Source organism: Lepidochelys kempii, chromosome 3, assembly GCF_965140285.1.
Source record: "Lepidochelys kempii isolate rLepKem1 chromosome 3, rLepKem1.hap1, whole genome shotgun sequence".
NCBI lineage: Eukaryota > Metazoa > Chordata > Testudines > Cheloniidae > Lepidochelys > Lepidochelys kempii.
The window spans coordinates 51,049,383-51,077,280 of record NC_136382.1 but is presented as its reverse complement, the minus strand read 5'-3'; the positions used below and the strand labels follow the sequence as shown (position 1 = coordinate 51,077,280).

At 39.8% G+C, this 27,898-nt stretch overlaps 1 protein-coding gene across 6 annotated transcripts in view; it reads right to left on the bottom strand.

The window, feature by feature from the left end:
• The window catches only part of LOC140908681 (isoaspartyl peptidase/L-asparaginase), a 239,633-nt gene that overhangs the window by 20,375 nt on the left and 191,360 nt on the right, over positions 1-27,898 (bottom strand). For 3 of the 6 annotated variants that reach the window (XR_013635541.1, XR_012157952.2, XR_013635543.1), the window contains exons 5-7: positions 24,020-24,138; positions 4,961-5,071; positions 2,056-2,118 (exon numbers count right to left, since the gene is read on the bottom strand). Coding sequence is in view for 2 of the 6 variants with exons in the window: in XM_073336337.2 (XP_073192438.1) it covers positions 4,961-5,071; positions 24,020-24,138 (230 nt within the window). In the remaining 4 variants the exon portion in view is untranslated. The remainder of the gene's footprint in view (positions 1-2,055; positions 2,119-4,960; positions 5,072-24,019; positions 24,139-27,898) is intronic. The other 3 variants (XR_013635542.1, XM_073336337.2, XM_073336338.1) reach the window with 1 other exon arrangement.

The window sequence follows — 27,898 nt, the reverse complement described above, 5'->3', positions numbered from 1 at the left end:
TACATTTTTATGGAAAATCCCTATAGAATTTAATATGGGTGAAACCAATAGGAGTCTATAGAAATGTAATAGCATTATATAAAAATTGCTCTAACATTCTATAGAATTAAATAGCTAATAACATTCTTTTTATAGGACTTTTTAAAACCATCTTACAAGAAAATTCTATCATATGGTTAAAATATATATAAATATTATCATGTAATTAAATTCTAGAGGATAGCTCCATAAGACTGGTGTCATTTGGCTTGAAAGACTCCAAAGGAATGTACAGTGTTATATTTATTACCTGTAGATTTACCCACATACAGCAAAGTTGTAGTACTATTCCCCATTGAGAACCTGCATACAGTCACAGTAAATGCTTGGGAATTTTTAGAGAACATCTGTTACTGTTACTTTGTGATGGCTATTACTATTATACTGCAGTAATGCGGTGTTGTTGTAGCCATGCTGGTGCGAAGATATTAGAGAGACAATTAGAAGAAAAAGAGGAGCTCTGTGTAGCTCGTAAGCTTGTCTCTCTCACCAACAGAAGCTGGTCCAATAAACAATATTACCTCACCTACCTTGTGTCTCTAATGCCAGATAAAATGAACACAAATTATGCAAAAGTATTTTGTCCAAAGTTTTGTATTTTACGAAAAGCATCTAAAATCTTGTACTCCAGAACTCTGACCTTGCGGAATGCTATCGTTCTAGAATGCTATGAAAAGTAAAAGGTGCACATTTTCCTTGTCACAACAGCTGAGCACTGTCAACTCCCATTACCTTCAATGGGAGTTGAGGGCTCTCAGCACCTTGTAGGTCTGGGCCCCAAATGAAGATCTCTGTAATTTCCAACTGTTAACCATGGACCCAGCTGTGCAGGCCATGCCCAGGAGAAACTCCTTACTCGGTAAGGGCTGAATGATTGCGTCCCCTGGGATCAATTTTTCTGACTACTTCTATATGATCACATGATTTGCCAGAGGTAATTTGACACAAATCTAGACTTTGTCATACATCCATTTATAACAGATACTTTTCCTTTGTGAGTTCCCTTCCTTTTTAATTAAAAAAAGGACTCCTGGTTGTTTTAACCCAGCTGTGTATTTCTTTAGTAAATAAGGAGTCTTCATTAATTTAATTTATTAAACATTTTACAACATAATGGAGGAATATACCCACTTTTTCCTTCTCAAACTGATATTGTAAAGAAGCAAACAAGATTATACAAAGCCGTTAAAAACAAGAACTCATGACATTTAAAATGTATGCACAGATTCCCCAAGAGAAAATAAAAACACATTCAGGAGGAACTCACTTCATAAAGATGAAGTGACACAGAGTTTTATCTAAATGAAGTAAAATCCATGTAGGGGAAATAATACAGCTGCCAGTTACTTACCAACAGAAATTCAAGGTTGGAGAATACAGCATGAGAAGGAGAGCTACCAAAATACCAGCTATTGATCTAGGTCATCCCCTCCTGTAGTAAATCCTGCAGGGGTGGGGGTTGTAGATAGGAAATCTCTCTGGGCAAAGATCTGTTCACAACATCCTGTCAGGGGTAGGTCATGTGGCTATTCCATAACATATTTATTTTTTCAAGGGCCTTTCTTTTAAATTATTTTAGATTTATTAGAGCCATCTAATATGCTAGTCTATAATGTTATAGAGAAACAAGAAAAGTATATATATTGATTGATGGTTATTTTTTAATATGTGCAATATGTTTTTTTAACAAATAAATGCAGTACCATGAGGTTAGCCAAGCTAGAAATGTGTGAACAAATAATTTTTGGTCCACCAGCAGTTCTGAAAAATCAGCAACAAGTCAGGTCAAACTGAATCCCAAATATTTTGGAATTCTCAGTTAATTGAAAATGCTAGAAAAGTTTCATTTCAGCTCAAATGAAATGTTTTGTTTCACACAAAATATTTTGTGTCAGGTTTTTTTTTAATAAAAACAAAGGAAATAAAGGGCTAGATTCATAAAACAAGAGGAGGTGGTAATGCCCCCTCATTCCCCCCAACCTTTGTACCAATTAGCCCAATGGTTAGGACACTCACCTAGGATGCAAGACACCCAGGCACAAGTCCCTGCTCCAGGGCAGAAATTTGAACCTGGATCACCTGCAGTCAAAGGAAATGAAGGATTAGATTCACAAAACTGGTCTGGAGTTAGGGACTTGTATCCAAGTCTCCCCGCCATCTGAGTGCCTTAACCACCAGGAGATTGGCTATTCTGAAGTGGGCTGCTCTCAGTCTCTCCTGCCAAAGCAGTTCCACTTAGAATAAAATACTTCAATCATCATTGAATAGCTGCAAGAATACCTCTATTGGCTGGTGGTTAAGGCATGTGCCTGGGAGTGGGGAGACCTATGTTGAAGTCCCAGAGCAGTGATTCAAAGCATCTCAAGTGAGCACCTTAACCACTTGCCTATTGGGTGTGAGGCTGGCATTATCACCAGTGGTTTTGTGAATGTTTCCTTAATCTCCTCATAAATCTATCCCAAATAATCAAAATGGTTCATTTTGATACTGTAAAAATGGTTCATTTGATACTGGCAGAAAAACAAGATGTTCAGGCCAAAAGCGTTCACCAGAATCAACCCAAATTTGCTGACTGTTTTGGTCAACCCAAATCTGCCTTCTTTGGTAACAAAAAAGATTAATCCAAAAAAATTCGCCCAGCTCTAATACCAGCTTTCCTGCAATGCAAATACCCAGCTTGAATTCACCTGAAATTGGATCCTCTTTCCTATTTACTTTTAAATATGGTAAACAATGCAATAGTCTTTAAGGAATATGCTATTGATAGGAGAGAATAAAATTCATCATTTGGAAAAACAGAGTCTATTAATGCTGTTTTCTTTTTCAGAAGAACTTCATTTCACAGTTTCTCAGCAGCTCTCAGAGTGCTTGATCAGTTCAAAAACAGGCAAAGTTAATTAATGATTTCAATTTCAAAGCACCTTTGATTAACTGAAGCCAGTACATAGAGAGGCAAACTACTTTTCATTAATGATTCTTTTTATCGTTTCTATTATAAAATGCCTCTAATAGACAGCACATATTTTCAAAACAGCCTGTAATATTAGATTAGAAAACTAATGCTGTTCACATCTGGGTACATGAGCAAAAATAATTAAATTTAATAATAATGAATAAAAAAAAACCTTACAATAATTCATCATGCTGCTACTGTCGCATGAGCAGTGAAGTCTGAGTGGGTGCCAAATTAAAAAATGAATCCATAAAAATATGCCAATTACTATAACTGTAATAAAATTCCAATCCCTGTTCAAGTGAATGTGAACCATAATAATCATTCTGAATCTCAGTGGGGCCTTTGGAATTTGCATTTCAAAATTGCCCCCAAACATACAATAGACAAGAGTAGTGATGTATATTAACTTTAGAGATCATATACAGCACAACAAGCCAAGTAAAATAGTGGCTGTCAAGGTTCCTTCCCTACTCTGAACTCTAGGGTACAGATGTGGTGACCTGCATGAAAGACCCCCTAAGCTTATTCTTACCAGTTTAGGTTAAAAACTTCCCCAAGGTACAAACTTTGCCTTGTCCTTGAACCCTATGCTGCCACCACCAAGCGTGTTAAACAAAGAACAGGGAAAGAGCCCACTTGGAGACATCTTCCCCCAAAACATCCCCTCAAGCCCTACACCCCCTTTCCTGGGGAAGGCTTGATAAAAATCCTCACCAATTTGCCTAGGTGAACACAGACCCAAATCCTTGGATCTTAAGAACAATGAAAAAGCAATCAGGTTCTTAAAAGAAGAATTTTAATTAAAGAAAAGGTAAAAGAATCACCTCTGTAAAATCAGGATAGTAAATACCTTACAGGTAATCAGATTCAAAACATAGAGAATCCCTCTAGGCAAAATCTTAAGTTACAAAAAGACACAAAAACAGGAATATACATTCCATTCAGCACAGCGTATTTTACCAGCCATTTAACAAAAGGAAATCTAACACATTTCTAGCTAGATTACTTACTAACTTTACAGAAGTTCTGAGTCTGCGTTCCTGTGTTCCAGGCAAAAGCATCACCCAGACAGGCAAACCCTCTGTTTCCCCCCACTCCAGATTTGAAAGTATCTTGTCTCCTCATTGGTCATTTTAGTCAGGTGCCAGTGAGGTTATCTTAGCTTCTTAACCCTTTACAGGTGAAAGGGTTTTGCCTCTGGCCAGGAGGGATTTTATAGCACTGTATACAGAAAGGTGATTACCCTTCCCTTTATTTTTATGACAGGCCCAGACTCATTCATTTTTTTTTACAAGATATTGTAGACAAGCCTAAATTGCAGTAAGTGGGGAGATCAATCTAAGTTACACAACATCAGCTACATGAATAACATAGCTGAAGTCAACGTACTTAGATCTACTTACCGTGGAGTCTACACTACGCGATGTCGACTGGGGACGCTCTCCCTTCGACTCCCCTTGCGTTTCTTATTCAGGTGGAGTTCAGGAGTCGACGGGAGAATGATTGGCGGTTGACCCGCTAAATTGACCACTGATGCATCAATCGCTGCATGTCGAACCCCCGGGAAGTGTAGACAAGCCCTTAGTGTTCCTACATTTATTATGCTGTTTCCTAAATTTAATCAATGGTCTCAAAATACTTTGCATATTTTTCCCAAAATCATTATTTGTATACTGAAAGCTTCTGAAGGCACATACGTATGATTCTGATTATTTAAGCATCCAGCATTCTTCTCAGTTTTGTATACAGTGTCATTTGTCAAGCTTAGGAAATAGGGTTAAGAGTAAATAGAGAACTCTGTATGTTCAGAAGTTTTTAAAGTGTCCTCTTACACATCTTTTACTGCAAACAAACTTCCCTTTCAGCAGTTAAGAATCGATTGTTACTTGTTACAGCCAAGAAGAGTATTGTATAAATGTCATTTAAGCAATGCAGATGCATTCATCAATGTGAGGGTCATCTTACCTTGTTCCATATGAAAGAGGATAAGCCTTGCAAGAGTGACTTTCATGATGGACTCTCCATGACCAGTTGCAGAGACAGCACCAACAAGGTTGTCAGCATAGCCACCTGAACCTATTTACAAACAGCATGTAAATAATATGGACCAGTATAATCTGCTTGGCAATTTTGGCACAAATGTTTGTAAACAAAGCAAATTTACTCTCAGTCATTGTCACAAGAAAAGCTTTGAAATACTTTACATTTATTATTTTGCACTGCACAGCCCCTAAAATAAAATAGGAACTTACCATTTAAGGCCTACAAACCCTGAAGCAAGCAGATACTTTTGATGGCTCAGTTTCCTACAGCCACTGTACTTCAGTGGGACTCCTTACTTTCGTAAGGACTACTCAGATGAGTCGGGGTTTCAAGGAGTGGGTCCTAAGAGCTGCTAACATTTCAGAAGCATCCAAAACAAAATATAAGTCTCCTTCAGGGCAACTAGTTCTTTAATATAAGTGAATTATTCAAATGTGAATTTCACAGGACCCCTCTGATCTCCATTTATCTCTCCAGAACCCCACCACCACCATTTTGGCTGATACTTGACTCTGTTCCTCGGGCACTGGTAAGTGATATAATTTCCCTTACTAATTCCCCATCAGAGTGCACAGTTTGAAAAAGGATAGCAATTACATTTAATGCACATTTCATTCTCAGAACCTATTTGCAGAAGAACATTACAGAAATAATTAATGTGCTTTGTCGTGGGAGGAGTCAAAGAAAATGTTCCCCCAGCACCCAAATGTAGTCACAGCTCATTCCATTATTTGGGAGCTCATTGATAAACCTTTCCTACATGTCTGTAGCCAACCATGGACTGCACTGTCAGTGAATTTCAGGAGTGAATTTGACTCTTTATGAATAGTGCTTCTCTTTTTCACAGCAGAAGCCTTGATATCTTTCCTGAATCTGTTGCTTTTCCTCCCCCTCCCCTTGCAAAAAACATATCTTAGTATTCTCCTGGCACACCAGTGAGGCAGTCTAGAAATAATTTGTCTTTTTCCCTAAAACAAAAGTTTTCTGCAGACATTTTGCTTTCCTCAGCAGTATGAATGTGTTTTCTGAAAATATCATGTAAAGAGAAAAAAGACTTGCATAGGCAACGCTGCCACAAGACCCATAAAGTAAATGACTTTTATTGTATGAATGGAAGTCTAATCAATTGGCCAAATTTATCAGCAGGCCTCAAATATACACTCACAAAATTTGCAAGTGCATCCTTTTGCATTCACTAAGACCTGCATTTGTGTGCTTAACTTATGCATATGCAAATGGAATTCAATCTGAGCAGAAATATGCAAACAGCGGCATCTGAAAATCTATGGGCACATATAGGGAGGCTGGTTGAAAATATGGCCTTAAATATTCATTTAATAATTAAAACTATTAAAGAATGTTCATTTAAGATAAAGGTAATATTGAACTGAAGAGATTTTCCAACTTACAAGATATATATTTTTAAAAAGCTAAGTTTGTTTCCCTTGCTTTAAGAAAATCATTATTATCTAGAAGGGAATATAAAACGATATTGTCAATAGGGTGACCAGATGTCCCGATTTTATAGGGACAGTCCCGATTTTTGGCTCTTTTTCTTATATTGGCTCCTATTACCTCCCCACCCCCTGTCCTGATTTTTTACACTTGCTGTCTGGTCACCCTAATTGTCCATGTGTTAATTACAGTGTCAGAATAGCCCTGGATATCAGACAGTTGCTGATGATGGCCATAAGATTTCTGGAATATAAATACAAGGCATATCAGATCATTTCATTACTCCTTTATATGAGCTATCTAGTGCTGCTAGCCACTGGAAATGTTAATGATTTTTCATAATTTATGTAAATCCCCAACTGTGATTTTTCCATGTATTATAGATGCAAAATATTTCTTTTCTTTCAAGTAGTCAAAAGTTCTTATTTTCCAAGAAAATGTTATTTTAGCTACTAGATGGCTTATATGGAATGACATGGTGATATCAGTCCAGTTCCTTGCAGACAGATATTCACATCAAAATGTCACCATAATACACTGTGTTTTTGCAAATGCTTTTGCACATGCTTAGTATTAGATATGTAACTACTGCTATTGAAGTCAATAGAACACATGTGAGTAAAGTCAGGCCATATGTAAGTGTTTGATGGACTGGAGCTGTAGTTAGTAACCTTTTTGCCAGTATCAATAGCAAGTCCAAAACCAGAATGAGCATGAAGACTGAGGTCTCATCTCTTACTGGGTGGCCCCTGAGTCAGGGTGGAGAGACTTTGACAAGGAAGTCTGGAGAAATTTGCAGTGAGATTGCCTGTGCTGTACTTCATCTGCAGTTAAATAGAGTGCACGGCAGTCAAACTGGTACCTTTCTTAAGCAATATATTCACTCCATTCACTCGAAAATATTACAAAGACTCAGAAGAACATGAATTCTGCACTCTTGGAAAGGATGGATTTCTGTGATAAGCAGCTTTTTGTAGTGCTAGTCAAGGGACCTGACAAGAAGATGATTGTGTGCGTGACTGTAAACTGCAAGATGATGATGCTTTCTTGACAAGAAAAAAGTGAGCAGTAATACATGTGAGAGAAAGCTCTTGAAGCCTATGACCAAAAGCTGCAGAGTCTCAGGAATCATAGAATCATAGAATATCAGGGTTGGAAGGGACCTCAGGAGGTCATCTAATCCAACCCCCTGCTGAAAGCAGGACCAATCCCCAATTAAATCATCCCAGCCAGGACTTTGTCAAGCCTGACCTTAAAAACTTCTAAGGAAGGAGATTTTACTACCTCAAATCCCATTACCTACAGTGCCTAACACATTCCAGTATTTCACCACCCTCCTAGTGAAAAAGTTTTTCCTAATATCCAACCTAAACCTCCCCCACTGCAACTTGAGACCATTACTCCTTGTCCTGTCATCTGGTATCACTGAGAATAGTCTAGAACCATCCTCTTTGGAACCACCTCTCAGGTCGTTGAAAGCAGCTATCAAATCCCCCTTCATTCTTCTCTTCTGCAGACTAAACAATCCCAGTTCCCTCAGCCTCTCCTCATGAGCCATGTGTTCCAGACACCTAATCATTTTTGTTGCCCTTCGCTGGACTCTCTCCAATTTTTCCACATCCTTCTTGTAGTGTGGGCCCCAAAACTGGACACAGTACTCCAGATGAGGCCTCACCAATGTCGAATAGAAGGGAATGATCACATCCCTCGATCTGCTGCTATGCCCCTACGTATACATCCCACAGTGCCATTGGCCTTCTTGGCAACAAGGGCACACTGTTAACTCATATCCAGCTTCTCATCCACTGTCACCCCTAGGTCCTTTTCCGCAGAACTGCTGCCTAGCCATTCGGTCCCTAGTCTGTAGTGGTGCAGTGGATTCTTCCATCCTAAGTGCAGGACCCTGCACTTATCCTTGTTGAACCTCATCAGATTTCTTTTGGCCCAATCCTCCAATTTGTCTAGGTCCCTCTGTATCCTATCCCTACCTGCCACCATATCTACCACTCCTCCTAGTTTAGTGTCATCTGCAAACTTGCTGAGAGTGCAATCCACACCATCCTCCAGATCATTTATGAAGATATTGAACAAAACCGGCCCCAGGACCGACCCTTGGGGCACTCCACTTGACACCGGCTGCCAACTAGACATGGAGCCACTACCCGTTGATCACTACCCGTTGAGACCAACAATCTAGCCAACTTTCTACCCACCTTATAGTGCATTCATCCAGCCCATACTTCTTTAACTTTCTGACAAGAATACTGTGGGAGACTGTGTCAAAAGCTTTGCTAAAGTCAAGAATCCACTGCTTTCCCTTCATCCACAGAACCAGTAATCTCATCATAGAAGGCGATTAGATTAGGAGATGTAGGTGAATTGACTGGGAAGGAAAAACTTGACTTTCTAAATCATGTACTGTAGATGGCACAATTTTGAAACTAGTTCAGAAAACAAAAGTACCTTAATACGTGTCTCAGTATGCAGAAACAGGGATTTTGGCAGAGAATGGACATAAAAGGACTCATAAATACTAGATACACAGGTCATTAGAGCATGAGGAGAGCTGGACAGCTAAACCATAGGTGCTGACTTCTACTGGCGCTGGTGGGTGCTCGAACCTGCTCTGCCCCGGCCCTGCCCCGACTCCACCCCTGCCCTACCCCTCCTGACCCCATTCCAACCCCTTCTCCAAAGTCCCCACCCCTCCCTGCCCCTATTGTGACTCCTTCCCCAAATCCCCACCCTGGCCCCACCTCTTCTCCACCTCCTTCCCTGAGCGTGCCACGTTCCTGCTCCTCCCCCCTCCCAGAGCTTGCTACAGCTGTTTGGCGGTGGCAAGTGCTGGGAGGTAGGCAGAGGAGCCAGAACATGGCACACTCAGGGCAGGAGGAGGAGGTGAGGTGGAGCTTGGCTGCCGGTGGGTGCAGAGCACCCACTAATTTTTCCCTGTAGGTGCTCCAGCGCCGGAGCACCCATGGAGTCGGTGCCTATGAGCTGAGCATCAATCATTATGCTGTAGACCAGAATCTAGGTCAAATCCCATTACCTACAGTGCCTAAGAACACAGTGAATAGCTTTGTAAAACTTTTACTTTGCTAGAATTTATGGATAAGCAGACAAAAGTATTCTGCTCTGTATAAGGAGCTTAATTTAAGGCTACATCTATACTATGATCTAGGATCCCCTGCTCCCTACACATGATTCCCCTGCTCCCTACACATACTTGCTCCCTGTGATTCCCCTGCTCCCTACACATACTTGTGGTAGCTCTTATTGAGCTAGCATGACTATAAATAGTAGTGTAGCCATGGTAGCACAGATTGGAGAAACTCCAGAGAAGAGCAACAAAAATGATTAAAGGTCTAGAAAACGTGACCTACAAGGAAAGATTGAAAAAAAATGGCTTGTTTAGTCTGGAGAAGAAAAGATTGAGGGTGGATGTGATAACAGTCTTCAAGTACACAAAATGTTGTTATAAAGAGGAGGGTAATAAATTGTTCTGCTTAACCACTGAGGACAGCACAAGAAGTAATGGGCTTAAATTGCAGCAAGGAAGACATTAGGAAAAACTTCCTAACTGTAGGGATAGTTAAGTACTGGAACAAATTACCACAAGAGACTGTGGAATCTGTGTTATGGTCTAAGACAAACACCTGTCAAGGATGGTCTTAATAGTACTTAGTCCTGCCTCAGTGCAGGGGACTGGACTAGATGACCTATCGAGGTTCCTTCCAGTCCTATATTTCTGCAATTCTATAGCAGTAACAGAGGCATAGCTTAGCTGTGCTGAATATGTACTCATCAGTTTCATCCATGTTTGGGTATTGCATGGAGAAGGCATGCATCTGCTCCCACCACTGATGCTACCCTGGCTACACTGCTATTTATACTCATGCTACCTTAATGATAGCTACCATGAGTATATGTATACATAAGCACCAATTATTCCATGGGTGCTCCAGGGCTGGAGCACCCACAGAAAAAAAATAGTGGGTGTTCAGCACCAACTGGCTGAAAATTGGAAAAAGTTTTGTGAATACAGAGTGACTCAAAAGATATTTAAGATAAATATATGTAGACAATTAATGAAGCAAAAAGCATTTGCTTGATGGAAAGTGAATTGAAGAAGATCCATTAAAGTCAAATCACCTGCTACTGTTGATGTTTCTTAAGAAAAGGGATGCCTGTGGGAGTTTTGCCTGCGTGAGATGTGCAGGAATAACCCCAATATGTTGATATTAGTTGACAAAGACTACTAATTTCACAGCCAACGTTTAAAATTGTAGAAGCAATCCTACCAGACGCAAGCGGAAGTAACATGATCACTTATTATTGAATCTGGTCAGTTAAATCTGACCACAGATTTCCACAGTAAGAAAAAAAATGTAAGAGTACAAGAACATTAAATTGACAAAATAGTTATTTTCACGTAACACAGTTAATTCCCAACAAAAACCAGCCAGTGTGCCACTGTATGATGGTGATATTAATGTGTATTAAAGCAGTGCTTCAGAATCCCAGTCATGGAACAGAACTCCATTGTGCTAGCCGCTTTACAAACACAAAACAAAAGATGGTCCCTGACTCAAAGTGTTTACAATATAAGAGGGAAGATTCTGAATTCCAAGATTGCTATATCCTAGAAGATGTAAATTGATCACAAAGTGATTCATTGTGCCAGAGTGGAACATTGAAAGAACATTATTGTGAACTGTCATAGGGCCAGATTGCGTATACTTACAATCACAATCCTATAATAGAAATCGCAAAGGAAGTGAAGAGGAGAGGGAAGGGCCCTGAATCCTCTCCACTTCTCTGCAGCTAAAGAACACAGCCTGAAGACTTCTGATGAGAACAGCACTTTCCTGGCACTCTTGGAACCCCTGGACCAGATCCTCAGGTGGTATAAATCAGCATCCTTCCATTGGCTTCAGATGAGCCGCAGTGATTTACCCCAGCTGGGGATCTGGTCCATTAAGCCTGTCCCAGTCACAAAGGCTTCAGGTACTCCTACTGAGGCAATTCATCTTTCTGCTGCCCCGTACTCTGCCAGAGGAGTCATAAAGACACAGTTTTGTCCATAAGGGGAATAAATGGGTGTTACCTGAACCTCCATGTAAACCAGCAGAAGTTGGCCAATTGGCAGCCCCTATGCCCTGATCCTTCAGGGACCTTAGGTCCTTGCATTAAAATGGAAAAGTCACCAAGGCTGTGAAATAATAGGAGGGATTTCTGTACTGTAGTTGCACAATTAAATACACTGTCCATCTGCTACAGTGGTTTAATACAAATAGTGTGTAGGCTTTCTTAGTGACTTCAGATCATGGAAATACTAAGAACAATTAATTGTGTACTTTGCATATTATTGTTACCCTTCATAGCTCTCAGACTTTGAACTTGAATTTTGCTAGTTTAATTCCTCCCCAAATTACATTAATATGTATGTGTGTTTGAAATGCTGAAAACCTATTGAACATAGTGTTCATCAGAGCAAAATGTTTAAGAGCTTTTCTTTAAATAAAAGACCAAAAAACACAAACATTGTTAAATAAGTCTTTAAGAGGAATGGGAACTGATGTAGAAAATCTCAGCAATTAAAATACGATTAAATTTAGTATGATATAGACTAAACTGTCTCACAATAAGACTGGGCTTAACTAAGGTTACTTGAATGAAAAATGTTATTTGTCCAACCAAGTAAACTTCCCCCTCTGTAGTTCACCTGCCTCCAACCCCAACTTTACATTTGAGATCAGTGTTAATACTGCTGCCATTGATTCATCTGACTTTTATTAAGGATATGTCTACACAGCAAAGAAAAACTCGCAGCTGGCTCTAGGACCCTGTGGGGTGGAAGGATTCCAGAGCTCAAGCTCCAGCCCGAGCCCTGAAGTCTACACAATAAAACAGACCCGCAGCCCGAGCACCATGAGCTGGAGACAGGTGTCACAGGCCAGCCATGTTTTTTTCTTTGATGTGTAGACACACCCTAAGAGGATATGTTCTTGGGTTCCCATGGGTCTGTTGCCAATGCTTCTCTATCATTATTCCCATCTGTCAGCTCAGTAGTGATGATGAGCCCAAATGTAGTCTTTCTACCGGCTTCAAGGCTCTGTTCATCTTTAAACCTTTTTGTTCTATGTCATTCTTCACTGTGTCTATTCAACTCAGCCTCTGTCTTCCTCTGTTTCTAATTCCTGCCATGTCGGTATGTAGCGTCAGGTATGGTATCCTTTCCAGGTCCATTCTTGATATCTGTCCAAATCATTGCAGTCATCTTTATTGAATCTTCTGTAAGTATTATTTCTTGCCTTAGCCATTGCTTTTCTATATACTTGTGTATAGTTTGTTAATGCAGGATTCAAGCTGGGCAACTATTCTCTTCAAACTAAGCACAAAACCTCAGTCAAGGTAAAAATCACCAGGGCTACATTCACCAGGCAATGCAGGTCCATGCATAGGGCCCTGTCTCATTGAGTCACATGATCTCATTTGAATCTCAGCTTTCAATTAAAAAAAAAACCCTAAACAACAATATTTAAAAACAAGAACTAAGTGAAACCATTGCATTGATGTGTGCCTAAGTCTTCAGGCAGCCTGAAATAATAACTCTGAGATGTGAAATGCCCCATCCATCTTCATGGGTTGTTAATTCTAAACTTCACTGCAATGGCTGTGATGAACACAGCCTCGTGCAAGAGTCTCAGTTCGGGCAGTCTGGGTCTCACCTTGACCCGCACAACAATGGGTTCAAATCAAATCAGCAAGAAAAAGGCAGATTCTATAAACATAACATAAAAGGCCCTTGATCCTCAGAGCTTTCATTTCCATTTACCTCCAACAGGCACTTGAAGGTGGTTACTCATTTCTCAGAGGGAAGGAGACTGGCTGGCTGGCTTGCTGGCTGAGAGTTGTTACTCCTTAGCCATTCCAACCTCTTCTGCACCTTCTTTTTCTTCTGGGGTTTTGTGGTGCAATAAACTCACTTCTTGAATCTATGACTGGCATTCACTGGATTTCATAGATAGCTTTTTTACTTGGGCTCCATTTTCCTTCTATTCTGGCCAGGTGTTGCAAAGAAAATGTTGTTACTCTAAGGCTTCTGAGTTTTCCATATACATATTTCCTTTCATGGATATCAATATCTCCTAGTCCTGACAATTCCATAGGAGACGATTTATCATTTCCTGGTCTTTACATGTTTCACATAGTCCAACCTTATGTTTCTTTACTATACATAGATTCCTACAGTTCTCACCATTCCTTCCTTAGCTCATTTTTTATTAAAGGTTTAAATTCCAGTTTGCTTAAGAGGAACTCTAGGTCAACTTGTTCAGGCTAAATAGCATTTTTTGCCTCCTTGTTTACCAATTCATTTTCAGCTATTCCTACATGTGCTGGGATCCATGCTGTTATTACAGTAACATCCAGTTGTGCCAATTAGGTTGTTAGCAATAATATTACATTAAGTATTTTGTTTCTGCTGTCAGACTTGCCATTGTATAGTGCCTGAAGCCCTGATAAGGCATCAGACAGGATGGCCATGGCAGCTGGCTGCACATCTAAGGCCCAAGTTGTCCCAGCAATATCCCTGTTAGCTCAGCTGTAAAGATAGACATAAAGTTACTTAGCCTTATGACTTACTTTGAGTCTGAATGCGAGCACACAGAAAGCTGTTCCTACTCTACTCATTCCTTCCTCTTCTGAACCATCAATATACATTTAAAAATCATGTCCCCACTTATTTCTGTCCCTTCTCTTCCTGTTCCTCTCTTTTTATAGTTGGGCTTGCCCTCATTAGTTACTGAAGGTGTTGGTGTTTCTCTCCATAATTGGCATTTCTCACAGCTGAACTGGGGTTTGGCTAGTTTGACTGTCTGCAGGCAGGGAAGGACCTTAACCTTTGCATGCTTGGGTTTTTTATGGTGTTTGTAGACACTACTGACATCACTCCCCTAATAGATTCTATGGGAGGGGATCCTTGCTCTGCCATCATAGCTCTGTTTGGGTGGTGTGGATAGGGCCACCTCATATACTGCTAACTTCGATTGGGTGGGTGAGTATTCAATCTTTCTTCCTCCAAGATGGACTCCAGCCCACCTGAAGACAGAGAGTGATGGTCCAGGCAGAGGGGAAGCTCCACCGTACCCAGAGATGACCCAGCCAGTCCAGCAGATGTCTCTTGTGTGGGTAGCTCTTGACTCCAAGGAGACGTGGGGCCATAGCACAGAGGAGAGAGTCACGTAGGAGACAGGTTTATGCAGGTATAGCTAGGGTCCTGGATTGCTTTAATCTAGCTCTGAAAATCACCCATTTACAGAGGGTCAGTCCTAGGCCTGTGGGAGTTAATTGGACATAGAGGCCTTTTGTTGACCCTTTGCACAGAGGTAAATTTCACCCTCCAAGTAGAATACAATTCCCTGTTCACAGATGTCATTTTACGAATAAGTAGTTAATTACAAAGCTGAAACTTTCTCCTGAATTCTTACTTGATGATCAAAAATCTGATTCTATGAGGTTAAGGGAAGATAATGAATATTAACTAATTCAAATAAACTACAAGAAAATTTAGGAAGCCTTGAATTTAAATTTGACCAGAATACAAATGGGAAACATTTCTTTTCCTGTGAAACTGCCATTTAAAGTTTGCAGTCTTGTTGTAGTCATGTTGGTGCCAGGATATGAGCGAGACAAGGTGGGTGAGGTAATACCTTTTATTGCACCAACTTCTGTTCATCAGGCAAGTTTTCAAGCTCCACAGAGCTCTTCTTCAGAACTCGAAAATTTGTCTCTTTCATCAACAGAAGTAGGTCCAATAAAAAATATTACCTCACCCATCTGGTCTCTCTCATGATCATTAATACCTTAAAGTGGTCAGAGCCTTGGTTTTACATCACATTCAAAAGAGTATCATGCCCCCTAACACCACACATAGATATTGTTCTATACCTCACTGAATCAGACGTAAGGGAATCACCCAAACCACTTCTTAAAGCATCTTGATGGTCCAAGTCTCCTTTGCAAATATCAGACCTAATCCTGTTTAGTTTATGAGATCTGACAAAATTACCGAGTTTCATTTGTCATATGTGGCACTGTCTGCAGAGACATCTGAGATCAATGAGGGAGATACCTGTTTTATGTTTATAAATATTATATGATCATTATTCTTTTATTGTTATTGTATTGCTGGCTATTAAGTACCAAAGGGTTAAGTCTTGCAAGGACTAGCTGCACTTACATTTAGAAAATAGTCTATGATTTAAGAAAAGTGCTATTGGCAATACTAGACCTGAGCAAATAATTGAATTTTCTGTGGCTGAGCAGAAGAATTTGAAAAAATATTGTTTTGTTTCTAAACCTGATTTTCTGTTTTGGGGTGTGTGTCTCAGAATGAAGTATTAACAGTTCATTCTGAAAATACTGAAACGAACCTTTCTAACTTTTCCTAAAAAAATTTCCATCGTTTTTTATTCAGACAAAAGTATTTACTGAATTTGACTCAAATTTTGGAATAGTTTTGGTCATGCCAAAATTGCATCTTTTCTCAAATAAACTACTAAACTGAAAAAATTCACCTAGCTCTAGTCAGTACTCAGTCAGACAATCCAGGTGTCATTACCTCTGAAGTTTCACCTCCACTCAGCTCTGGCTGGTCATGCCAGGGGAGTGGGAAGATACTGATGGGACACTAAAACAGAGTCTGGTTCTGATAAAAGCAGCCTGAAAAACAAAGAGAAGAGACTCTGGGAGAAACAGAGAGTGGTTGTGGAAAAACACAAGCTGATTCTCTGGTTCTGAAGTGGTGTCTGAGCTAAGTTAAACGCTGATTAACCTAGCAAGGAAAGCCTAAGTTTAGGTATAATAGAATGTGTTTGGGTTTCTAATGTTTTAACAGTTTCTCTCTGCTTGTTAAATGTCTATGAACCAATAAGCCATTCTTGTTTTTGAAGAAGTGTTGATCTGATAAAATACATGGGCCAGGCAAGATTTTCAGAGGACCTCAGCTCCCATCTAGGCACCTAAATGAAGTGGTTAGATTTTCAAATATGCTCAGCAGCCAGCAGCTCCCCTTTTAAACAATGGGAGGTGCCGTACACTGAGCAGTTTTGTAAATCTGACCATTTCATTTGGGTGTCTAGAGGACAGCTGAGCTTTTCGGAAGATGTGGCAATACAGGAACAAGTTTCATGATCAGATGGTTTGGGAGTGATCAGGGCCTATTAATGCTATGTTTAGAATTATAGAAACAAAAGTATATTTATTGTTTCCACATTAAATACATCATACATTAATCAATGGAGTAAACTATTAATATCCATTTTGTCTTCATTATCCTCTGCCAAATATATTTATATTCTTTCTCTCTTTCACACACACACACATTTTTTCATTACTGTTTTATTGTTACTGTGGCACTTGTTTATATTTTTGCACAGCATCCTTTTAATATGAGTTCTTCTTATGATGAATTTCACCGTAATGCAGGGGGCCTAAACTGTCACCCAGACACAAGTTAAAGGCCATGTTAAGAAAGGGCTCAAGAGATTCAGAGGGCCTTGTGTGGGACCTCTGCAATAGGTGAATTTCACCCCTTTGGAACATATCCTGCCCCTAGCAACCTACTCAAGTAGCTGGGCTAGGCACTTGGCAGATGTATGGGGTTCTGAGAAGAAATCCTACCTCAGGCTGTAGAGCCATGCAAGGCTCAACACCAAATAGGGGTACACATTTGGCATTGTCTGCCCAATCTAGTCACCCCTCCCATCTCCAGTGTAACTCCATGGCCACAAAAGAGTAGACTAGATTTGCCCAATATTTCAAAGAGTATTTACTACATAACTGTAGAACAGGGGAACATACTCCAAGTTTTCATTTATGAAAATTACTTAATGTTTTCATGGGCCTGTCAGTGATTATCATAGGTATATATTTTGTTCTCTTATCATAAAATGTGAACATTGCATAGTTATAAAATGTAGTAAACAACACAATAGGAATATCTGAAGATCTTGCACTGTTTTAAGTCTTTTCCTCCCAGTAACTATCTTCCATTACTATCTCTGACTGTTTTACTTTCTAAGTTAAATTTAGGGACAGGAGCTCGTCATTTTTATTGGTGTGTTAAGTTGACACACTTATTGATAGTGTTATAAAATAAGAAGAATAGTAAAATAATAGGTAAGTGGAACACACTCAAATCCTTTACTAAATAACAATGCTATTTCTATAGGGCTCCTCTGATGGAGATTTACTTCTGCCTTACAGGCCAGATCCAAACCTCATTCTAGCCTGTGGAAAGGCTCTCAGTGACTCAGTGACTTTGATGGTCTTTCAATTGGGGCTTTTGTGCAGAAGTTACAGCAGTACTTCACTGCTGCTGGAAGACAGAGTTTTGAATGTCTGGTGCCCTATTTCTTCATAGTGATTCTTCTGCCATTACAAACCAGCAGGAGCCCTGTATTATGATTTCTACAGTTCTCTAGCTGAGTTTTGTGCTTTAAAAATAACATTTTTTTTCTCCCTAACATTTCTCAGAATTATTTGCAGTTTCCTTTAGGGTGGAACTTTTGGTTTTGGCAGTATACTTTTTCTTAAATTATGAGGCCCTTTCAGGCAGTTCTGCTTCATCTGACTTTTTTCCCCATTGCTGTACCTCTGGCCTTTCCCACCCTTGGCCCAGCAAGCATCTTTTTTATTCTTTATCCCTTTGTGTGCCTTTTAAAGCTATTTCTGTACTTGTCTTGCCGTGGTATATTTTCGACCAGTAAATGCTCTTTCAAGATATACCTTTGTGACTGGCAAAACAATTCCTTCCAAAGCAGTCCCCTGGAAATCAAATGTCAGCCTGATAATTTCTATAGTGGACATAAATATGTTGACTGACATATGCCCAGGAAAGAAAAAACCTAGAAATCTAGAAATCAATCTTCTGAGACTATCAACTTTGAAATTTCATTCCAATTAGCCCAATTTGTCAAGAAATTCTGATCGATATTTGAATGCCTCAGAGTGGATGGATTTTTCTAGTCTGTTTTTCACACAGTACAGGCCACTATTATTTGTCTTTTCAAGAATTTAATGAAAGAGAATCCAAGCTTTCCCAATCCTAAGTATGCATAAACATTTATCACAGCTACACTTATAGCTCAGAGAATTGTGCATCGCAGTTACTTTAGAACCCTTTTTGTCCTCTTTGAGTTCACCCTCAGCTGACAAGCCTGGCTCCCTGCACCTCCCTCTGGGTGAAATCAAGGGGTACAATCACTCTCAGACTGGACCCCTGGGTTGCAGCCCCCTGTTTCCCAATCATGTTTAGCCAAGAGGTCCAACTGATTTTGGCACTGGTAAGCCTTTTGCTCTGGGAGCCTGTGACAATGACTGATGAGTGACTTAAAAAAAACAGCTTCTTTAAAACAAAGGTAGGTAGCACACAGCTTAGAAGGCTAACACAAAGAATCCTACACACAGTCCCTTACCTAGCTATTAATCTTTCCTCACAAGGATTTGCAAGTTCCTGTCTGCTGAGCTAAGCCCTGTCTGGGAGAAGCAGACTGTCTGGCTTGCAGCATGCGCTCTCTGTTGTGTGTCTCAGTCAATCTGTGTGTAAGCCTCAGTCTGCTGACAAGCACCGGCTGCATTTTGACAGCTAGTTTGCTGTGGTTTTATACAAATATTATGATGATTTCATTGAACTAAAAATGTAACATTAAAAATACACGTCTGAATTTGCATCACTGTTTTTTTTTCCTTTTAGTAGTTTCAGAAGTGAGATAACTAAAAGGTATTGCCCTACTCTCAGTTTTTGAAAACACTTATTCTTTCTTCCTACACAGTGACAATTGCAATAGACTTTCTATGATCTTAGTCAGTATATAGTTTTAGTTAACTATGCATTACAGTTCGCTTCCTCTAAGCCAGTGGTTCTCAAAGCCGGTCTGCAGCTTGTTCAGGGAAAGCCCAGGGCAGGCCGGACCACTTTGTTTACCTGCCGCGTCTGCAGGTTCTGCCGATCGCAGCTCCCACTGGCCAAGGTTCGCCGCTCCAGGCCAATGGGGGAACAGCGAACTGCGGCCAGTGGGAGCCGCGATCGGCCGAACCTGCGGACGCAGCAGGTAAAGAAACTGCTCCGGCCCACCAGGGGCTTTTCCTGAACAAGCGGCAGACCAGCTTTGAGAACCACTGCTCTAAGCCCCCATGCCAAACATTAAAATACACTGAAACAACAGAGAACATAAGAATAGCCATAATGGGTTAGACCAAAGGTCCAGCTATCCCAGTATCCTGTCTTCTGACAGTGACCAATGCCAGGTGCTTTAGAGGGAATGAACAGAACAGGCAATCATTGAGTGATCCACCCCCTGTCGCACGTTCCCAGCTTTTGGAAAACAGAGGCTAAGGACACCATCCCTGCTTGCCCTGGCTAATAGCCATTGATGGACCCATCCTCCATGAATTTATCTATTTCTTTTTTTAACCTTGTTATAGCCTTGGCCTTCACAACGTAGAATCATAGAGTCATAGAATATCAGGGTTGGAAGAGACCCCAGGAGGTCATCTAGTCCAACCCCCTGTTCAAAGCAGGACAAACCCTTTGGCAAAGAGTTCCACAGGTTGACTGTACATTGTGTGAAGAAATACTTCCTTTTGTTTGTTTTAAACCTGCTGCCTATTAATTTCATTTTGTGACCCCTAGTTCTTGTGTTACGAGAAGGAGTAAATAACACTTCCTTATTTACTTTCTCCACACAGTCATGATTTTATAGACCTGTATCATATCCCCCTTAGTCGTCTCATTTTCAGGCTGAAAAGTCCCAGTCTTATTAATCTCTCCTCATGTGTAAACTGTTCCATACCCTTAATGATTATTGTTGCCCTTCTCTGTACCTTTTCCAAATCCAATATATCTTTTTTTGAGATGGGGCAACTACATCTGCACGCAGTATTCAAGATGTGGGTGTACCACAGGGTTATATAGAGTAGTAACAAACTGCAAAGATTCATTATTCCCCTGTAGCAACCCAATAAAATATTAGTCACGCCTAAACCAGGAGTATACAGTTCAGCCAATCCAAGGTCAAAATGTTCAGAGTGGTATTGCCATCCCCTTTTTGTTACTCAGCTTCTTCCCCATCAGCTGTAATTTATTGTGATCCCGTAAATACATTAATCCCAGAACACATTTATAAGCTAAGTTGTTCGTGGCAATATTATTTTCTGAATCTGTTAAACAACTGAAATTTAAACACCATTGTACAGGTAAGAAATTTAAAACTAGAGGTGTCAGTTGCTGAAACAGGGTGCCCGGTTCACATCCTGAGTAAAATTTCCATATGAAGTACATTCCTTGTATTTCAAGGGGATATAAACTTTCTCTTTCACATCTGGTAAGGTCTTCAGGTCTAATCCCTCACTGCTGTAAATGTGTATTTCAATAAATATTCAGTCTGAATATACAAATGTTTAAAAGCATGATCTGTTCAGCTCAGTGTAGCCCAGATTCTTTGCTGTAACTAGCCTGCACTGGGCACAGCAGATAAAGGAAGACATGCCAGAGCCAATTATAGTTCTCTCTCTCTCTGCCCTGCCCTGAGTGCAAGTTAGAGAAGCATGGAGCTGAGCTCACTGTCACCAGTGAGCAAATAAGAAATTATAACTAATAAAAGTGTCACCACAATTTAAAAAAAAACGAGGAGTACTTGTGGCACCTTAGAGACTAACAAATTTATTTGAGCATAAGCTTTCATGGGCTAAAACCCACTTCATTGGATGCATGCCATGGAAAATACAGTAGGAAGATATATATACAAGGAGAACCTGAAAAAATGGGTGTTGCCATACCAACTGTAACAAGACTAATCAATTAAGGTGGGCTATTATCATCAGGAGAATCATAGAATCATAGAATATCAGGGTTGGAAGGGACCTCAGGAGGTCATCTTGTCCAACCCCCTGCTCAAAGCAGGACCAATCCCCAACTAAATCATCCCAGCCAGGGCTTTGTCAAGCCTGACTTTAAAAATATCTAAAGAAGGAGATTCCACCACCTCCCTAGGTAACACATTCCAGTGTTTCACCACCCTCCTAGTGAAAAAGTTTTTCCTAATATCCAACCTAAAACTCCCCCACTGCAACTTGAGACCATTACTCCTTGTTCTGTCATCAGCTACCACTGAGAACAGTCTAGATCCATCCTCTTTGGAACCCCCTTTCAGGTAGTTGAAAGCAGCTATCAAATCCCCCCTCATTCTTCTCTTCCGCAGACTAAACAATCCCAGTTCCCTCAGCCTCTCCTCATAAGTCATGTGTTCCAGTCCCCTAATCATTTTTGTTGCCCTCTGCTGGACTCTTTCCAATTTTTCCACATCCTTCTTGTAACGTCGGGCCTAAAACTGGACACAGTACTCCAGATGAGGATTCACCAATGTTGAATAGAGGGGAACAATCACGTCCCTCGATCTGCTGGCAATGCCCCTACATATACATCCCAAAATGCCATTGGCCTTCTTGGCAACGAGGGCACACTGTTCACTCATATCCAGCTTCTCATCCACTGTCACCCCTAGGTCCTTTTCTGCAGAACTGCTGCTGAGCCATTCGGTCCCTAGTCTGTAGCGGTGCATGGGGTTCTTCCATCCTAAGTGCAGGACTCTGCACTTGTCCTTGTTGAACCTCATCAAATTTCTTTTGGCCCAATCCTCTAATTTGTTTAGGTCCCTCTGTATCCTATCCCTACCCTCCAGCGTATCTACCTCTCCTCCCAGTTTAGTGTCATCTGTAAACTTGCTGAGGGCGCAATCCATACCATCCTCCAGATCATTTATGAAGATACTGAACAAAACCGGCCCGAGGACCGACCCTTGGGGCACTCTACTTGATACCGGCTGCCAACTAGACATGGAGCCATTGATCACTACCCGTTGAGCCCGACAATCTAGACAACTTTCTATCCACCTTATAGTCCATTCATCCAGCCCATACTTCTTTACTTGCTGGCAAGAATACTGTGGGAGACCATGTCAAAAGCTTTGCTAAAGTCAAGAAAAACTTCTGTAGTGATAATCAGGATGGCCCATTTGAAACAGCTGACAAGAAGGTGTGAGTAACAGTAGGGGAAAAATTAGCATAGTTTTTACTTTGTCTAATGACCCATCCACTCCCAGTCTTTATTTAAGCCTAATTTAATGGTGTCCAGTTTGCAAATTAATTCCAATTCTGCAGTTTCTCATTGGAGTCTGTTTCTGGAGTTTTTTTGTTGGAGAATTGAGACTTTTAGGTCTGAAATTGAGTGACCAGGGAGGTTGAAGTGTTCTCTGACTGGTTTTTGAATATTATAATTCTTGACGTCTGATTTGTGTCCATTTATTCTTTTGCGTAGAGATTGTTTGGTTTGGCCAATGTACATGGCAGAGGGGCATTTCTGGCACATGATGGCATATATCATATTGGTAGATGTGCAGGTGAATGAGCCTCTGATGGTGTGGCTGATGTAATTAGGTCCTATGATGGTGTCCCTTGAATCAATATGTGGACAGAGTTGGCAATGGGCTTTTTTGCAAGGATAGGCTCCTGGGTTAGTGTTTTTGTGGTGTGCTGTGTGGTTGCTGGTCAGTATTTGCTTCAGGTTGGGGGCTGTCTGTAAGTGAAGACTGGCCTGTCTCCCAAGATCTGTGAGAGTGAGGGATCGTCCTTCAGGGTAGGTTGTAGATCCTTGATGATGCACTGGAGAGGTTTTAGTTGGGGGCTGAAGGTGATGGTTAGTGGCATTCTGTTGCTTTCTTTGTTGGGCCGGTTCTGGAGTAGGTGACTTCTGGGTACACTTTTGGCTCTGTCAATCTGTTTCTTCACTTCAGCAGGTGGGTTTTGTAGTTGTACTAGTTGTAAGAAAGCTTGATAGAGATCTTGTAGGTGTTTGTCTCAGTCTGAGGGATTGGAGCAAATGCAGTTGTATCTTAGAGCTTGGCTGTAGACAATGGATCATGTGATGTGGTCTGGATGAAATTAGGTTTCAATAAAGACTGGGAATGGATGGATCATTACACAATGTAAAAACTATTTCCCCATGCTAATTTTCCCCCTATCGTTACTCACACCTTCTTGTCAACTGTTTGAAATGGGCCATCCTGATTATCACTACAAAAGGTTTTTTTTCCTCCTGCTGATAATAACCCACCTTAACTGATTACAGTTGGTATGGCAACACCCATTTTTTCATGTTCTCTGTGCATATATATCTTCCTACTGTATTTTCCACTGCATGCATCTGATGAAGTGGGTTTTAGCTCACAAAAGCTTATGCTCAAATAAATTTGTTAGTCTCTAAGGTTCCACAAGTACTCCTTGTTTTTTTTTTTTTTTTGCTGATCAGACTAACACGGCTACCCCTCTGAAACCTGTCACCACAATTTTAATCATCATGTCTATACTTTCCCTTAACCAGTTTGCTTTCCCATCAGCATGTATGCGTTCCAAAAGTGTTTGAATATTATTATTGTTTGCTAATTGTTCTAAATCTTTTCATACCTATGACTGGGGTGTCACCAACACGTCCAACCATTTTGTTTGTGATGCCTCCAGTTGATGTTGCACAAGCCATGTTACCTTCACAGTCTATAGCAACTGCACCCACTGTGTCATGAACCCTAAAACACAGAGAAAAAAATACTGTAACTCCAAGTTGAACAGCTGCATTGCCAGAAGCACCACCATACAATAACCATTTAGCACATAAAAATAACAGTTAGTACCTAAACAGAGCTTTTCATCTTCAAAGAGCTATACAAACATTAATTAATTAATCCTCGTGATGTGCCTAGGAGGCAGGTAAGTAATATTAGCTCCTTTTTGTTCCCAAATGCAAAGACTATACTTGATTTGCAGACAGAGTCAGTGTCAGAGTGTAGATTATAATTTTAGGTATACCTGGAAAGTTGTCTCATACACAGTTTACTAGACCACTAGGTACAACAGAGATAGGAGCATATCTCCCTATTTTGCTATATGCACAATTTCAGGGGCTTTTTGACTCAAAGCTACATTAACCAAATATGTATACTAAATATTTATGTAAAAATTAGGTATAAAACATATTTATAAAATGTATTTAATAAAGTTAAATTTAATAAAATGTAAAATGTTAATTAAAATTAATAAAAAATAAAATATTATAAGGGAGGGGGTCTCCAATAATATCAGGACAAGTTATTGCTCTTACATACAAACATATTCATGCTTTTCTATTAACAAGTGTTCCACGATTATTTTCTTGCCCAACTGTCAGTAGTAACTATGCTTTAGTGAGATGGATATACTACGTCCTGAATTAGCACAATATCCCTCCAAACAAAATTGTTACTCACAACTACTTTCCTCTTCTATGGTGTCTTTCATAAAACAATCTCAAAGCACTTCACAAACATTAAGCCTCACAACTATACTATATGTGACATACATCAACAGGGTGTCAAGACAGGATACCTCACATTGAGTATTGACAAGGCAGTCCTCCTTTGAGCTTTTCTGCCTATAGGTAAGGCAAAAATGCCATTAGTAACAAAGGTGAGAGCTGAATTAACTTGCAAAAATTAAATAACTGTCCCTCAATGTTGTCCTTTTACACTATGGCAACGGACTTTCTTGGGTTTTGTTCTACTTTCTAGTTGTACACAAAATGTTGGCAATCTCTATGCATACTCAATCCAAATTGAAATTGTTCTGTATGATACAACACTAGTAAATGAGGATTACCCAACACTTACTGATATCCATGACAGCTGAGTGCACTCAGCATCTTCCAGACTCTAGCCCTATAGACAGAAGAAGGTTGCAGCTGTTTTTCTTTGCTGTGACCTTTTCTAGATGATTACACTAAATTTTAGATGTGAAATACTGGCCCTATTGAAGTAAACAGGTTTCTAGCTGACTGACCAGCTCCATATTCATTCTCTTTCTAAAACATGTGGGCAGCAAGGGATCATGGTGTTTTGTTCTTCTTATGTAGGATATTTAATACTCATTTTAAGCCAATACAGTGTGTCTAGATATTCTGATGATGGGTAACTTATAAATGTTTTTAATAACAGTAAAATATAATATATTTTTGAATCCATTATTATTCAATTAATAACACTTTTCAATTACATGTACATTTTCAAAGTAAACCATATTCTTCTAATCTCCAATTGTTTCTTGCTACACTGATACATTAAGTTTATAATTAAAAATGAAAATGATCATTACAGAAAATAAATTGTTTGCAGAGAGGTGTTAAAATTGATTTTTGTTAGGGAAGCACACCAAACACATTCTAATAAAGCAGTCAGACTGGGATTGGATGCAAGTTCTGCAACGGGCACATTTAAAGATTAGCTCCCCTCCTCCACAAATAACCCCCTTGAGTTAATTTTAATTGCTAATTGACATCATTAAAAAGATGTGACCTTACCAGGCTCATGATTCAGATCACGCATACTTTATATGAACTTTCATATTACTGCTAATGCATTACAAATGATTACCTTGTTCAATTTCTCAGAGGTTAAACAGACTTTTTCTTATACTCCACAAAGAAAAATAAACACCATGTAGACCTGATTTTGAGAAGGAAATGTGTTTTGGCATTCTCTTCCCAATTCTCTCTACAAGCATGAGGCTTTTTAACAGAAATTACTTCCTTGCAAACATATGTGAAATAGAAATTAATATATGTAATACACAGGTTCTCACCACCCTTGTTATTGTATCTGGCTTTTGAGCACATATTAGTATAGACAATGGTCCTGGTCACAGGCTGCAGCTAAAGAGCATACAGGTCAACTCAAAGAGTCAAAGGCAAATTTGAAAAGGAGTACTTGTGGCACCTTAGAGACTAACCAATTTATTTGAGCATGAGCTTTCGTGAGCTACAGCTCACTTCATCGGATGCATACCGTGGAAACTGCAGCAGACTTTATATACACACAGAGAATATGAAACAATAATCCACCTTTGAGCTCTTCTGACCCTGGGCCATATGTATGCCAGACTGGTTCCAAGTTGTCCCTGCAGTCTGCTCTAAGCAATGTTGGTTGCTAATTGCAATGACTACTGTTAGAACAGCTAGACATTGCTGGAGTCAGGCCCCCCTTTTCCACAGCAACAGCTTGTATGTTAATCACAGGAAGAGGAGGTGGTGTAGTCACCATTAGATCAATTCTATGTCCTCAGAGGATCCCTCTACACAGGAGTGATCCTTCCCTTCCCAGCGTTGCCAGTTGTAGGGCTACTTTGCATCAGCGGAGAGAAGCAAAGTTGCCCTGACACAGGGAAGAATCTATGCTACTAATTTGATTCTAAGGAACATGCTCATTTATGAAATGTTTATTTATATTTGTTTATACTATATACCCAGTATTATATAAACATTAATATAAAAATGTTGTATAATAAATATTAATGTATACTGCAAATTATTTATAATATTTTATGATGTTCCTGGCTTAATAGGGCAATCTCTATTAGTGCTTACAACAGTTGTGCATTTGTAGCCTGGTACATCAAATTAGGATATATACTTAAGCATGAAAATGATTTCTATAGAGAAGGCTGAGAATGAACTGTGAAAGCAGAGAGGACTGGGAGCTTTTAAAATATACAGATTCGGAGGCAACAAAGAAACTCATGTAGTTTACATTGACAGAAGCTAAAAATATAATATTTATGACACTTTTCAATAAAGCTTTCAAAAATACACACTTTGTACAACCAAATGATCACTTAGAGTGGAATGATTTGTATCCCTTTTGAATTAAAATGAGCACCCAATTGATTTGTGCTTGTTATTTGCACTCTGCCTTTCTCTGCGGTCATTCCATATCAGCTCAGCTAAAAGCCCAGACTAGAAGATAACTATGTGCTCCTTGATTCTGTACGAAGTATAAATTTCATTTTTTAAAAAACACATTCTTGGCTATTAAAACTAGTGTTTTGTGAAAATTACATTATTACTTCCTTAGCCTTAACAGAGAAACAGCTTTTTACTACCTGACTAAACATTTGACATTTTGAAAGGTAAGTGCTATGCTATGTCATAAATAACATCTTTAGGTCTGGACAATACTATTCAAATCAAAGCAAAAGGGTTGAACAAAAAAAATCACCTCAATTCAAGGACAAAATAAAAGACAGTTGACTAGAAAAGTCTTTCCACAGCTTGTGTTAGCGATAGGGTCTTCAGGGGAAGATTTGTCTGCACCAAGGAGGATCAAATCACCTGTCAGGTTTCTGAAGGGACACATCAATCAGATCTGACATGTTGCCGATTGCTCCATTAAATCACCACTGTGGTCTTGATTTGTCTCATCAGGTCAGATGATTTTTTTTTAAAGGCTTGAGATGGTAAGCTGCTTTTCAAATTTTCTGATT